Consider the following 15,855-nt stretch of genomic DNA (forward strand, 5'->3'; position numbering starts at 1 on the left):
CCCGGGACCCTTGTGAGGATAAGCGGCTCAAATAATGCATGGATGCAAAAAAAAACTAAGATGGTGCCTTCAAGTACTGCTACAGAATGTCGTGATCGCCAACACATCCGTGAAGAAAGTAAGTTATTGTAAAATTGGACACTAAAAGTGTTGTTAGAATTGAACAAATGAGAATAACAAAGTATACACGCGGAGTCTGATCTCGCTTTGTCACGTTTCCTTTTCATCGCGCGCCAAGCGATGTCTTTAAAGTTGTCATAATTACCATCATTTAAATGGTGTATTTGAAGGTAGCACAAAGCCGCGCCCACGCTCACCCTCGATTGGCTCTGGGTTGCCAGCAACTGTTTCTCATTGGCTGCCGCCGGTCCATTGAATCCCCTCCTCTACCTTTGTGGATTTCAATGCGCTCGGGATGAAAACGTTTTCTTGTTGTTTCCCGGGGCTCGCCGCGGTCAACTCGTCTTCCCCTTCCGAGTCCCACGCTTGGACACAAGAGAGGACAATAGACTCCGCGGAGGGAAGTTCCATGTCCAGTTCGACTCGAAGGACGACCATTTAACCCAATGGAATGGGAGTAGTTGAACTGAAAAGCAGCCAGAGGTTAAGAAAACTATCCATCACCGCGTAGGAGAATCGAGCGTTGCCCAGTATCCACACAGACATGGTTCACTTTCAGCCGGGACCGTCAAGGACACGACTACCGCTTTTTTAAACTTTTTTTTTTTTTTAATCTTTAAATACATACAAGAACCGAGAAGGAGGAGTAGTTGAAAAGAACGCGTCTTCTCCTCTTTATCACATAGTAAAGGCGGCGGTGGGAGTAAAGTTGTTAGGAGCCTTCACTATGCCTGACCAAATCACAGTGTCGGAGTTTGTGGTCGAGACCAACGAGGACTACAAGTCGCCCACCGCCTCCAACTTCACCACCAGGATGTCCCACTGCAGGAACACCGTGGCCGCACTGGAAGAGGTGAGTCCACCATGTGCTCATGCAAACACCCACCCGAGTACAATGTTTCGCAACTTTAAATTTTGCAACAACTATTGTCCCTAAATAAGTGAAAAAAATCGGCCCATGGACTTGATAAGAATCTTTAAAAAAAAAAAAAAGTATTTTTTGTCATGCTGGATGTTTAAAAAAAAGGTGAAAATGGCCCAAAAATAAGTGCAGGTACATTTTCATGAGAAATAATCATAGCTGCAGTGCTTGGCATAGCACACTAGCGAGCACAAATGTCAGAAAAGTGGATACAGTGGTTGACTATGCATCTTACAATCCAAGCTACATAGATGTACAAAGAAGTAAAGAAGTTATTTAAAGGGTTTTGGGCGCAATTAAGTGAAATTGGATCATTTTCCTTGGGACATAATTTTTTTTTTCTTTCCGCACAGTATTTGGGAACTCTACGGAGCCCCTAAAGGGGCATTGAACAACAACTTCTTTCTCATTCTTACAAAAAAACCCGCTCTCATTCCAATGAGAAGCTTTTCTGTTTGAATGAAAACATTTCTTAGAAGAAGAAACTTTCTCATCCAATCCATCCATCCATTTTCTGAGCCGCTTATCCTCACAAGGGCCGCGGACGTACTGGAGTGTTTCCCAGCTGTCTACGGGGGCACGGTGCATCTTGATCTGATTGCGAGGCAATCACAGGGCAGCAAATAACTAGACAAACACTTATAGATACTTTCATATACAGTTTTCCTGTTATCTCACATCACCATGTTGGAGGTTGAAACATTTATTTTATTCCAGTGTTTAAAGAGTGTTCTATTATATTGTAGTTCTGGGTGATCTGTCAAGAAGCTTGATTCGATTTGTTTTATGCACGCTTGATATGGGAAACAGCTCATTTATTTATTTTTCACCGATTCACAAGATTTAATACTCCCGCTAATTGCACGGTGACAACATAAAGGAGAAGCTAGCAACTAGCTAGCAAGTGAGCATGGCTGTTTAAAACCACCTTAAGATGAAGGACGGTATCGAGTACGTATGCATGTATCACACTAAAGATTGCTCCTCTTGTAACGTAAACAAAACAACATCCCAGGCTGCGTAGCGATGGTGGTGGCAGTTGAAGTCCTTGTGTTTACTCATTGACAGATGAGACCAAAAGGGGCTCATTTAGGTATACATTTCCCCCCCCAAAGTCAACACTTACTGTATACTCCAAGCCAATCATGGCTGTACCTGCAACGTTTGGCAAGTCCCACCAGGTTCTTGAGTCACACGTGTGACTTGTTTGGCTCAGTTTTTATGTACCTTGGAGTATTGACACATAATGCAGTCCAAAAGAATGAGGGACTTACATAAAACATAGTTACCATAATTCCCAGCCTGCAGAGCCTCACCCAGTACATATGTAAAGCAAATACCATTTGGTACATACATAAGCCACACCTATGTAAAAGCCGCAAGTGCCCACATTGAAACATGAGATATTTACAAAGAAAGACGGTACACACATAGTTTAATGCTATAGCGCCGCACTCACGCTACACGCTAACACTAGTGCCGCACTAACGGGGCCGGTTAAAAAAAAACATACCCTTAAAAATCACTGAGACACGGCAATAACACGCTAGCACAGCGCTAACAAGGCCGGACCGGTAAAAGTCACTTCCTTGGCACATATATTCCACCGGTCTCACTCTTACCTTTTCTGCTCAAGTGGCCCCTTGCGGCCGTAAAAAAAAAAAAAAAAGCGAATTAGCAGGGTTGAAAACGTATGAATAAAATCGCGGCTTATAGGCCGGAAATTGTGGTAAATAGTAAACAATACAGCCATTTCCATGACACAATATTAGGTACAGGTGCACCATCCATCCATCCATGCGTCCATCCCTAATAAACGTATGCTCATGGCGCCAATAGTGCCCCAGCATCTTCAGTACATTCATCTATTTTCTCTGTCGCTTCTCGTCATTAGAGTGGCGGCGGGGCTGGAGCCTATCCCAGCTGACTTTGGGCGAGAGGCAGGGTACACCCTGGACCGGTTGCTATCCAATCGCAGGGCACTTGTAGACAAATAACTATTCACACTAACATATACACTTGTGAGCAATTTAAACTATTCACTGATTCTAACACGCATGTGTTTGGAAGGCATATTTAATACCTTCAAAGGAAACTAATGGTCATTATCTTTATTTTTACATGTTAATCAGTGCAGATCAAAATTGAATAATATAATATTTGTAAAGGCAGATTTCTTGTGATAGATATCATTAGATTGTGCAAGTGTACTACTTCACTGAGTGCATATAACATTCAATGAAATCGATGCTTTGCATGCACACTTTCACACTGGGCTGCGACTGTTCTGTATTGACTTAATGAGATCCCTCGTGTGCAAATATGATGCTGTGGTCTGTTTGACGTTTGCATGACACTCTGTGTGTGAACACAGAGGAGCACTTTTGCACCACTTCCTTGTTAACATGCAGGTTTTCTGGAGGAGGGTTTCCGTTTTGTTCCCAGTCTGCGTCTCTGTCTCCCTTGTTAGAGTTTCCCGACTTTGTGCGGTGTGCAGCGTATAGAGCCTCGCCCAACTCCAGCAGTAAAAATAGAATGTCTCACTCGAGCGGGTTGCCGGTGAGTTTGTGTACTGTATATGTGTGCTGGTGTGTCTCTGCCTCTTTAAGAAATCAGGTGACGTGGGCCAGTTGGCTGTGTTGTGTCTGCCAATGTTTGACCTGAAAACAAGCAAATTGCAGAAGAGCCTCTGAGAAAGAACGCAACTTACTCCAGAGTACATTCTCCGGTTTTTGGGTGCTTTCGCAACAATTTTTTTTCCAATCAAAACAATCATCAGAAGTCTTAATTGGTGAAGACGTTTCACCTTAAATCCATAAAGGTTCAATTCCAAATTTTCAGATATATATTTTTTTAATGATCATTGATTACAACGATGACTGAGAATCTATACAGACATGGGAAGTAATGAAAAAAAATGAATGAATCAGGGTCAATTTAACAATCTGAACTGGACATCATGCCCTCATGTCACTGCTTAATGTAAAGTAGCTTTTGTCTTTAAAGTTATCGGGTATAACTGTACAGTGTACATCAATACGTACTCATTGTCGACAAACTATTCAGATACTAATTTAATTACTTCAATTTAATTTCGATGCTCACCTAATTGAGGTTGGTTAAACTGTGACGTCATGCTAGTAGGCAATTTTGTGTGCAACTTTCCCTGAAAGTGTTGGTCTAATTTGGAATACACTTAAGTAATTCAGCTACTTTATGCTTTGGGCATTCCACCTTCCCGTCGTATAAACAGTCCCAATGCGACTGTAGTTTTTTTTTTTTTTTAAACCTCAGGCTAATCCACATCTGGGCTGAGTGTCAACTTCACCTTAAGCCGTCTGAGCCGCCACACCTCGGTTTATTTGTATTTTTACACCTGCTCAGTCTGTGTCGGGTGCTCCGTCGACATCATCACCTGCCGTTGTATCGGTGGTGCCGTTGGATAACTCATCTGCTTTGGGGTTTACTTCAGCTCCGCTTTGAGGAAAATGTGTCAGTTGCGTGTGTGAAATTGGAATGACATTAATGGTAGCCCGGCTTGTCCCGATTAGGGGTCGCCACAGCGTGTCATCTTTTTCCATCTAAGGCCATCTCATGCATTTTCCTCACTAACATCTACAGTGTTCATGTCCTCCCTCACCACATCCACCAACCTTTTCTTTGGTCTTCCACTTGCTCTTTTGCCTGGCAGCTCCATCCTCAGAGCACCCTTCTACCAAAAAACTCACTCTCTCACCTCTGAACATGTCCAAACCATCAAAGTCTGCTCTCTCTAACCTTGTCTCTGTCTCTCTTGTCTTAGAATGTCCCTCATTTCTAATCCTATCCAACCTGCTCACTCCGAGCAAGAACCTCAACATCTTCATTTCTGCTACCTCCAATTCTGCTTCCTGTTATTTTTTCAGTGCCACCGTGTCTAATCCGATACATCATGGCCGGCTTCACCACTGTTTTATAAACTTTGCCCTTCATCCTAGCGGAGACTCTTCTGTCACATAGAACACCAGACACCTCAGCTAGCTTTTCCAACCTGCTTGGACCAGTTTCTTCACTTCCTTACCACACTCTCCATAGCTCTGTATTGTTGACCCCAATTATTTGAAGTCGTCCACCCTTGCTATCTCTTCTCCCTGTTGTTGTTGTTCAACATTGACCTGCCGAGGCTTGGACTCTGGCGACACAAGGCCTTAATGTTCGCGCTCGCTTCGGCCTGTGGTGACAATGAAATGGTGCAGTGCTTGGGGAATTTTTGCGTTTATTGCGGCTTGGTCTGCAAACGGTCATAAGTATGCATTGGCAGCTAGTTTTAAAATTATTTTTTTACAGCATCTATGCATTTCCTCAAGACCACAAACACTGGACAAGCTTCTATTTATTTTGTCTATGCTCATACACATCGGATCTGAAAAGTCTATATGCCCATTTAGAGTTAGAATCAGCTATGTCCTTGGTTTTCACGTTGTTTGGCGCAGTCTCATTAGATTGTTTGTCTACCTTTTGAAAATAGTTTAGATTTTATATAATTATCTTCAGCATCCTTTGTCTGGCTCTTTACCATTTAGCTGACAGTTGAGGACGAGTGGATGGCCGTATTCTATAGAGTGACATCATTTCCAAGATTCTCTTTTGCCTTTGGGCTTAATTTTATATTGACTATTTTCTTAGTGTGAGCATTAAAGCAGTAATCTAAAGGTGGTTGCGCTTAACTTATTTTCAGCCTTCTTGATTTAGCTTAAAGGAAGGCAAATCCTTTAAGTGATGACAATGCGTCTGTTTGGTTTCTACAAACGTTTTTCTTAGGGTGCACTTTGTTAACAAAGGGGATTAATTGGTGTGCGGCGTGTGATTAATGCATAAATCTGCTGTAACAGATGGGTTTCGACATTCATTTTGCGTTCAATGAACACGACAGGTAGACGTGGAGCAAGTGGAGCAATTAGGGCAGGCAGGATCTTTCCTCTCGGATGCTTCTTTCTGTCCTCAATGTGTCAGAAAACCAGACTTTATTAAAATAAATAATCTCACTACGCACATCTCCAGTGTTCGATCAGATGCAAAATGTTTTTGTTCACATTTTTGGATTTGTTGATGTAGTTGCTCGTGGTGAAAGTATATTTCCTGCTTGGTCAGATCACAACAGTGATATTCTAACATAATAATCACAATATAATGTTTGGAAATTACATATTGTACAAAATCCAATGTTTTATAACATCCCTTGTACGCATTGGCTTGCTTGATTTGAAGCAACCTCTTGAGTTTTGGTGTACAGTACTTGTTTATACCCAGTTGGCAACCAAGGTACCCAACACGTGATTAATTAGCCTCGTAGTTTTAAATGGTCATTAGGTGCAATTCATTGAGTTTGTGTGTGGGGGTGGGGGGTGGGGGGTAGGTTTTGCATGTTTGCGCTTGTGTGTGCTGGTTCTTGTAAAGCCAGGCTGAGAAAAAAACCGTTTATCCAGTAAGAGGATGTTGTACTTTTTGTCACGACCCCTTTTGTGCATATCTAAAGTGTGACTTTTCTGTCTCTGCAGTTTTCACACCTGTTATCATAATGTTGTATAATCAAAACGTCAATCAATACGCGATGACCTGTTTGGAAGCCAATCAAGTATGATTGTAGGGATATTTTCTCACAAGAGTTGGAGGTTTTTACGTTGGAATGCAAATGAAAATGTTTGTAGACGAACAGCTGAAAACGGCAACAATATTTGCCGTTTAGTCATGTTGTCATGTAGACCCAATTAAATTTATTGTCAGTGTTATGCTTTTATAATTCTGTAAATAGACACTTTCAACCTGTGTGTCATGCAAAGATACTGTACCATAACTTGGTTTCGCTACACTTTCATATGCATGACGTAGGCCATAGACAGTCTTGGATGCACTTGGTCACACACAATGTTTGGTTCGCAGAAGAAAGAAATACTCTTAATTGTACTACCAGATGGAAGTTTATTTCACTAAACCAATAAGTGACTTTGTAAAAACTTTTATGCTTTTTATTTTCATGCTTTTGCAAATGTTCATGTTTAACAATGTTGTCCACATGATTCCCATTGATTGCTATTGAACAGTTAAACACAAAGCCAGCTGTGTTCTGAGCATTCTGTCAAATATGTGACTGCACAAGCCTCATTCGAAGGAGGAGTCGACAATAGCCCCAGGAGTTGAGCTGACCGTCTCGTGAATTATTGATCTTTTTCAAAATGCTCCTACCTGAGGTTGGGGAATATCAGTCTGACGTCTTTATACTCGAGCTCAACCCACACGCGCTGTTTTGAAAATGTGCTGCAGTTCTCCTCCTAGTCAGGGGTGTCGCTATGTCTGGTATTGGCTCAGATGCCACAGGGTGGCGTTTCATCTGCATTTTATAGCCATTTCTGGAAGGCATTTTTATTGTCCTTTTCAGATTATGGAACAAAGAAATAACAATGGCGGCCATGGAACAGTGTCTGGCGAATAAATTCACCTAGATGACCAGATGATGCGCTTAATTACACTGCAAAAATGAACATGAAGGCGGTGATGGTATGTGGAACCAAGGAGAAAGCTGAATAATGTACATCACTGCATGTGACTAAAACAGACCAATTACGAGAGATGATCTCCGTGACATTCTGCGTGCAGCGAAAATTTGTGCCGTATGCACATCAAGTTCCGCATAGGGACCCCGCGGCCCAATGCGTCCGTCATGTGATCCAATGCAGGGGGGCTTGAGCCGTGCAGGCGTGGGAGTATAAAGAAGCCTGAAAGCTTGCCCCAGTTACTGAATGTTGTCAGGCAGACAACACCCAAAGTCATACACTAATGACTTGTTTTGTCCTTGACACATCCTGCATTCCCACATGAATCCACTTTTACCTCAGCCTGATGGGACCGCATTGAAGGTTTTTCTGGCAGAGGCGATTCAAGACGAGTCTCAGGATTTTGGGTTGAGTCGGCTTGTCTGTGACTGCCCATGCCATGTGGATTTTGACTTAAAAAAATGCTCATTTGCAACGGTCAGGATGGAGTCTTTCTACAATGGGTCTAACTTCTTCTCTGGGGTGTTAACTGAAGCATTAAAGATGGTCTTATGATTGGAATAGAAATTCAGGTTGTTGCTCAAAAATGCACAAGTCCACAAGTGTCTGACAACTACAGCAAACCTCAACTGTAACTTCATCCATATGAAAGGATCTGATATGAGCTAAAGAGTTGCAAAGGAGTGTTCAGTATCCAGGCTTGTTGCTGTAAAACAGCCCTCACTAAATCATTCATGACAATCTTTGATCATCTTGCCTGCTCCACACAGCTGCACACTATAAATTTATATTTAGTAAATCATGGTTTCCTGACAGGTACAATCCTTGTGATGCAGACTATCTTGACTTTCTGCATATTTTTTTTTTCAGCTGTGTTAAAATGTTCGTGCCAGTAGGTGCCTATAGACACCTGATCTCTTGCACCCAATTCTCCCAATCAATAATTCAGTTAATAGAAAGTTGCTTATGGCGAAATCAAATTGGAACAATTCAAGGCTGGTTAGTCCCTATTTCTTTATCTTAATTACCTTGGATTTTTTTTTTTTGTTTTGTCCTTATTTCATCTGTCTGGGTCATAGCTGTGGGTATTGTTGTGTAGACTTCTGAAGGCCAACATAGTCAGTCTCTCAGCTGGCTATCATTTCATCATGCAAGGGTGTTTCACAGGGGCATGCCAACTATGTAATGGTCAAACAAGTTGCCTCGCTGTTGATTTTGTAGCTGGATTACTGTGGAATGCCTCTGGGAATGATGATGGTATTCCCAGCATCATTTAGGCAACTGCTGGCACTGGCTGTGAATTCCATACTAGCCTTTCAGATTCCAGATGGTTGGGCATAGCAATGTAATGAGACTCGTTAAAAACCAAGTAGTTCATCGAGAAGTTTATGAGCTCCTGCTGTGAGTGTGTTTAGCCTATTATCCTTTTTGTTTTTTAGCCACAATGAATCCACAATCAGGCTACCACTCAATTTCCTTTTGTGATTCCGGCCTGGATCTTCTGTGGTATTACCTTGTCAGTTATCCACACTTTGCTTTGCTTAACTCTCTGTGTTACATGACTGTTGTTTTTGTTCACCACGACGGGGTGTTTAAATGTCTCATTTAACATGATCCATTTTATGGGCAATGTGATGACATGAAGTGACAAGTGTTCTCTCGTACGTCTTGTCGCTGCGTTGGTCTGTCATCTTGTGTTTTTTCTGGGCTTTCTACAGCTCACTTCCTCCCCCTCCTAAGTTTGGTGGGAACAGTCCGGGCCATACTGGGAACAGCAGCTGCTGCCAAGGAACAGGTGGGCCAGACGAAAGTTTCAAAAAGGATTCAGACACATGGATTATCAATGCGCAGGGAAATCCACATCTAATAGCCTTAGAGACACATGGATGGATGGACAAGCACTCACACATATTGCCTAAATGGTCAGTCAGTCCCAAGTGAACAGATATGGTCAGTCTTGAGTGTACCTTCTAAGAAGCTTAATGCTCTCTGTAATTGCAATGGGATTCTGGCAGGATTAGCACGGTGCTTGTGTCTAGCATCAGCCACACGCCAATCTCCAAATATACTTTTAAAAAAAAATAATAACATTTAAAAAAAATGAGACTTGTGATTCATAAAAAAAAAAAAAATCCTGGGCATGAGTAACACAGGTTTGACTCTGGTGCCAAAGATATGTGTGACTGAAAATTCTTCATCCTTTTGTGTATTAGAAGCATCATAATTGCGATTATTTTTGTTTTGGGTTAGGTGACATTTATGGAGGGGTTCAAAATTGCATAGCCAATCTCTAAACTGGACCAGTGGTTGGTGACATGCGGACTGAGACCACCAGGACAAACAATCTTGTCTACTTATTTGGTGCCAAATGTAGTTTATATCATATTCACGGCTCATACTTGACTTAATGAATTGCACCGTCAGTGCAATTGCCCTACATGGTGTTAGTTTTATTCAAACCAAACCTAGCTAGGTTTGACACAGCTTTAAAGTCAGGGGTGAGCTGCTCTTGTGTGTTGTTTATTCTGTAGTAGTCAGCAATTCCTGTGGGGGTCCCGGTTTGAAATAAGATGCATTGCAACAAATCTCAAGGACTCACTGCTGCAGGGATTGTGTTATCATGCAGAGACACATTCTATCAAGGCCTCCATTATGATGAAGCAGCTCTCCCTATGTATCTCTCAGGTGCAAAGGTTACAGTCTGGACCCAATCAGTGCAAAGCCACAATCTTAAACAGTGGTTTCTCAGAAAACTTCAAACGCTCTGTTTGATCGCAGTGAACAAGATTCGTGGAGACTACCTGTGTATTAGCCAACAAAGATTTTAGGGGGTTGGACGCATGCGGCATTCAGAGGGGTCAAACGAACTTGATATGCTCCTCATCCGTCAGTCTGTCCTCTCCCAGATTCTCTGAGACAGCCTCTGTTGCTGGCTTTTGTCCTCTAATGGGCCATGCATCTTAAATAATGAACTCCACCATTGATTTGTCGTCCAGACAACTCTTCGGGGTGTTTTGTAAGGGAATGAGTGGGAGGGTGACGCCTCACAAGATGTGTTGTCATGTTGCTACTTTCTCTCTTAAAGATATGGTCTAAAATTCTTCCATTTGGAGAGAATTTTTAACATAGCGGCTGTTTGAACAATCTGAATGAATTTGTCAGAATTAACACCAGACCAAATTGTGCGAATGCAATGATAGAGTAAAGTATAATAAAATAAGTTTGTATTTTACCGTTACATTGTGGTGTGTGATTCATAGAATTATACCTTTTATGATCCAGAATGTGTGGATTTTCTGCATAGTTATTGTGGGGAGAGTTCCTTCCGCAATAAATGGTTTGCTTAGAGCTCAAATTGCATAGGCACAATCCAGCTGTCTTGAGATTATTGCTTTTGGTGACTGAATCCATCAACTATTGCAAAAAGGCTGCAAATTGTAGTTTTCTGGTCTCCTCCCTGTTCTTTAGACTGTAATGTTGCTTGATATTGCAGGTGATTAGAAGCTGACTTGCACGCACTGTTTCCCTTCCAACTAAGCTGAATGCTGTCATGCTTCATTTAAGATTGCAATAACCTCTCCCACTACCGCTCCGACATCCCGGGGTTTACGCGTATGTTCATGTGAAAGAGCCAAAGTGAATCTCCAAGGTGAGGTCAGCTGTTTCCCTTTCACAAATGCTGCACATTTGGTCCCGTCATATGTGCTTTCAATTTTATTAACTACTCACTCAAGGTGAACAAGGCGCCTTCAGGTCTCCTCTGACTTTCCATCTCATCATTTATCAGGATGCTCTTGTGCTCATAACTCACTTTTGCCCAGAATGATGGAAAAGGTTTGGTGGAAATGCTTCAGTCTCCTGGGAAAAATAAATGTTACAAACGGCCTGCCCAGGTCCCCTAACCCTGTAAAATGTGAAACGCATCATCAGTGAACATGAAAGTTTGTTTTCGTTTCACACTGCAGCTGATGTTGACACCCCAGTGTGACTTTTGGCAGCTTGTGGCAGGCCTTGGAGCTGCTGCAATCTTTATAGTGCTTGTTGAGGATCTGTTATGCGTTACTAGACGGTTGATGATAAAAACATGGCGTGATTACCTGAGTTGTCATCTTCTAGTTTCTGTCTTGCCACATGTTGATTTTCTTTGTCATGTGCATCCAACACTTGTACAGTAAGTTAGTTTGCCCTGGGGCCAGTGTGACAACACGCCTTCCCGATGTCTGAGAGAAATATGAACCATAAGCTGATTCGGAACCACTTACATTAAATATTAACTTTTCTCACTATGCATACAGAAAACTACTTCTGTCTATTAAAAAAAAGCATTTACTGTTTACTGTTCCTGCCTTCAGACTTCCCTGCGACTTATCTAGTAACTGAACATGTTTTTAACAGCCCGAGTGTAGCATCATCTGGCTACCTCAGGTTTATGCCTGCAGGATTGTTCCGCATTTGCAAGGTGGAACTGTATATTATACGTATGTTTTGAATGAGTCACACATTTTCCGCAGGATGAACACTACTATGTTTAAACTTACCGTCAACATTTGGAGTTGCGGAAAGCAGTTTTGTCTGGGCAGGAGAAGACAGGTGGTGAACAGCCATGCAGTGTTTCTTAGCATCTCCCTCAAAATCCTCTCCTTTCAATGTGTCTTTATGCTTTTATGGAGTCTGGCACATTTTGAGTTGTTTGTTTTTTGCGTGATATATTCCAACTGATTGACCTAAAGGTTACAAGGAGCCTTTACCAATATGCACATGGACCAATTAAATGATATTATTAAAACCCAGACTGCTGCTTTCTTCTACCTCATGTGGTAAGACTATTTACGCACATGACTTCCGTGGGGGCGGGGAGGCTTAACTAGTTAAGTAAGGTTAGTTGATGAATTTTAAAGAGACCTTGGACTTTGTGTTTTCATTTGTTACTAATACTATAGATGAAGGATTTCAGTGAGTTGCATGGCTTTTAGTTTATTTTTGTTTATGTGCATATAGAATGCTAAGTAAGGTTTGAAGAAGGTGGCACACCATCTTGCTTTGAGACATGTTGTCATCAGAAGTACTTAAGTGTTACAGTGAGGCTGGGTCTCGTCTGTCAGTCATTCCAGCATGCAATCGTCCAGGAATGTCTTCAGACATCAGACAAAGGAGAGGAGAGCAACAATGAAACAGCGTAGGTGAATGAGCTGCTCATTATAAACAAATTGAAGATCTACTGTAAATGGACAAAAAATCATTTTACACATCCAGCTGATATCCATACATATTGACAATGATAGTCAAATTTATTTTGACTTTTCAATGAGAAGAGGGCCACCATTACCAAATAGCTTTGTTCTCATTTTCAGGCCTGCTCAACAACACCACTAATGGCCACCCCGGTCCTCTCAAAGGATGGTATTTGTGTGTGGTAGAAGATTATGGGATTTGTTGATTTATTATCTAATTTGTGAGATGAATTGCAGGATTATAGAAAAACCCGCGCTCACATAATAAAATAAAATATGTGGTTTTTATCTGAAAGGGGCATCAAGTGTTAAACAAATTGTGTGAATGACTCACTTTGGTGACTCCTCACTCAAAAAACTCAGTAATCAAATACCTCAAAACTTTGTACAAATCCGACTGTCACTATAGTAAGACTAAAGCATTGCACAGCCCTTGTATTGGGGTGTCCTCTGTTTACAATGGTGTTTTAATCCTCGGGTGACGATGTAAACAAAATTACAAAACACACCGTAGTCTGCCACTAACCTACACTGATGCAGTAGTAAAGTCAGAATTAAAGATTATTTCTATGCTATAAATACAAAAGAATTAAATGGAAAATAGTAAATATGGCAGTGATTGTCTTCTTGTGCCATGTGATGACATATTTTAACGTCGCTGGGAGGATAGTAAATTGCACGCAGTTTGTAACCTCACAATGGGCCACCATAAATAGTGGAACCCTTGTTTATCACGTTTGACTATAATGACTCGTCAGATGTTGAGCTTCAGCTATCATACACCATCAGAGTAACTTACCACACATTAACGAATTTATGCCCTGACAGTAAATGACCCAGTCACTCAACACACATTACTCAGAAACTCAGGAAACATCTAACCATAACTAAATGGATCTCCATGGGAACGGCTCCTGTGACTTACTCAGCCAAGCTTCAATATTGCCTGTAGATGTCTTGCGACAGATTGTGCCTGATTGTAACTATGTTGATAGTCACATGATGCCAACCATTATTTCAGTTTCGTAAAAAAGATTCTAAACGGTCAACCACGAGCTGCAATTGAGAGAAATGCTAATGAAGCGGTGAGCATACTATGTCAAGCAGCTTCAATTATGTGAAGATTCTCCTGATCCTCCACTTTTTGGAAGCCTCCGAGGCAGTGGAATTCCGTTGGGAATAGTTCTTGGGTTAAAACCAGCTAAATTTAGAGCCGGGTTTGTGCTACAAACAAGGGCCGAGTCACTTGCCTCAAGCCTGAAGAGTGCAAACATTAGAAAGTGCTTTGCTTTGTACTGGTCAGCCATACGTGGTCAAATTGATTCCAGGTGATTACAGGAGTCTTCAAGTGGTCAAGAAGAGGTTAAGCAGGACTATCAATCAGGAAGCTGATCAGGAAGCTGATTGATAGAGCTTCTTAGCAGAAACATTGCATTTGATGTTATGAGGTGAGTGAAGTGCATTCTGGTCCACAAAGACCGCTCTTACAGTTAAATGATGTTTTCTGAATGTGGCTCTTGGCCATCATGCACTTAAAGCACGTCATTGTTCTTGCATTCAGTACACTCCTTTTTGTCAAAGCCTCAGCTAACTCTGCAGTATTGAGTCACTCACAATTTTAAGATGCTTTTCCGTTACAAGTTCCAGAATGGCATGACTCCACTCTGCTCAGGGCTCGCTTGGCCTGACCTGTTTTGTGTTTTCATAACAATAGTCCCTAATAAAAAGTGGGAGGGATCGAGGCGGGATCAAGAAGGAGATGATGCGCTTGTTTCTTGGTAGGACCATCTTAGTGTATTTCATCTTCTGACAATATTAGCAAAAATGTAGACCGTGGAACAAAAGCTGCTTAAACGCCACCACACATTGCGTGACGTAGTCGAACCAGTCTGTACCGGACCATCTGGTACACTGTTAGAAATCCCTGTAAATTCTACCCTTATTTCACCATCACCTTACAATAAAATACTTTAAAGTGATTTTACAGTAATTAACTATCCTTTTCCACCGCATCATGGACTTATGGTTGACGTTTCACAGAGAGTTACTGTATTTTGCATGCAGCAGAAATGTGAAGACGTGTGCTTCCAGCAGGCACTACTCCATAAATTGTTGAACTCTTGCTGTCATAAAGACCTTAATCCTACCCAAACTAGTCTGACTTCTGTAATTGCTGGCTGAATTCCAGAATGCTCTACTTTGTGTTTGATTTTGGAGGTTTCACTGTACCTTAATACTGTTTTAAAAAAATATTCATCTTTGTTCAAGAGGCAATCCTTCATCATGCTCACTAAAAAGTGTAACCTTTATATTAGATGTACTGTTCAAAGTTGAGGCCTCGCATGTATCAGTTCCTCTTCAAACAATCTTTGTAGGGTGGGAACAGTCCACCAGTGTTCTTAGTCCTTGCTATGTGTAAAAAGCAAGACTTTTTCCTTTTTGTTTTTACAGTCAACCCTGGTCTGTGTGAGGTCTGAACTGGGAATCTCTCTCTTTGGGGCAGACACAACTAATTGTATAATGACACATGACACAAATGAGTCATTTAACAGGCGCTCAAGGAGACAAAACCATGACTTTTACATGCAATTACCGGAGTGAAAAAAACCCAGTTTATATATTATTTATATATAGTCTATTTTTTTTCCCTAGTCTAGACTTTTGTTGTTTTAAATTGGGTGAGCTGGAGCCTATCCGAGCTAACTTTGGGCTCAAGGCAGGTTATACTGGACCGGTCCCGTCCTAATCACCAGGCACCTTTAGACAAACAACCGTTGTCACGCAGATTTGCAGCTTCGGGCAATTTAGAGTTTAACCTAACATGCATGTTTTGGGAATTTGGGAGTAAGCCAAAGAAAAGTCACACAAGCATGAGGAGAACATAGAAACTCAACGCAGGAAGCCCAAAGCTACAATTTGAAACCTAAACATTAGAACTGTAAGGCAAATGGTGCTAATCAATAGTTTACCATTTATGATTTAAATGCACATTAAGTTCACCTACCTGATGAATTAGGCTGAGGATTTATTGGTTGAGCAGTGTATCATTGTC

At 41.5% G+C, this 15,855-nt stretch overlaps 1 protein-coding gene across 1 annotated transcript in view; it reads left to right on the forward strand.

The window, feature by feature from the left end:
* Positions 1-402: 402 nt before the first annotated feature.
* Positions 403-15,855, forward strand: part of asap2a (ArfGAP with SH3 domain, ankyrin repeat and PH domain 2a) — a 57,413-nt gene continuing 41,960 nt past the window's right edge. The window contains exon 1 of the mRNA XM_061843764.1: positions 403-973. Coding sequence (XP_061699748.1) covers positions 848-973 — 126 coding nt within the window. The 5' untranslated portion in view covers positions 403-847. The remainder of the gene's footprint in view (positions 974-15,855) is intronic.

The sequence above is a fragment of the Syngnathoides biaculeatus genome, chromosome 15 (assembly GCF_019802595.1).
Source record: "Syngnathoides biaculeatus isolate LvHL_M chromosome 15, ASM1980259v1, whole genome shotgun sequence".
In the NCBI taxonomy this organism is placed as follows: domain Eukaryota; kingdom Metazoa; phylum Chordata; class Actinopteri; order Syngnathiformes; family Syngnathidae; genus Syngnathoides; species Syngnathoides biaculeatus.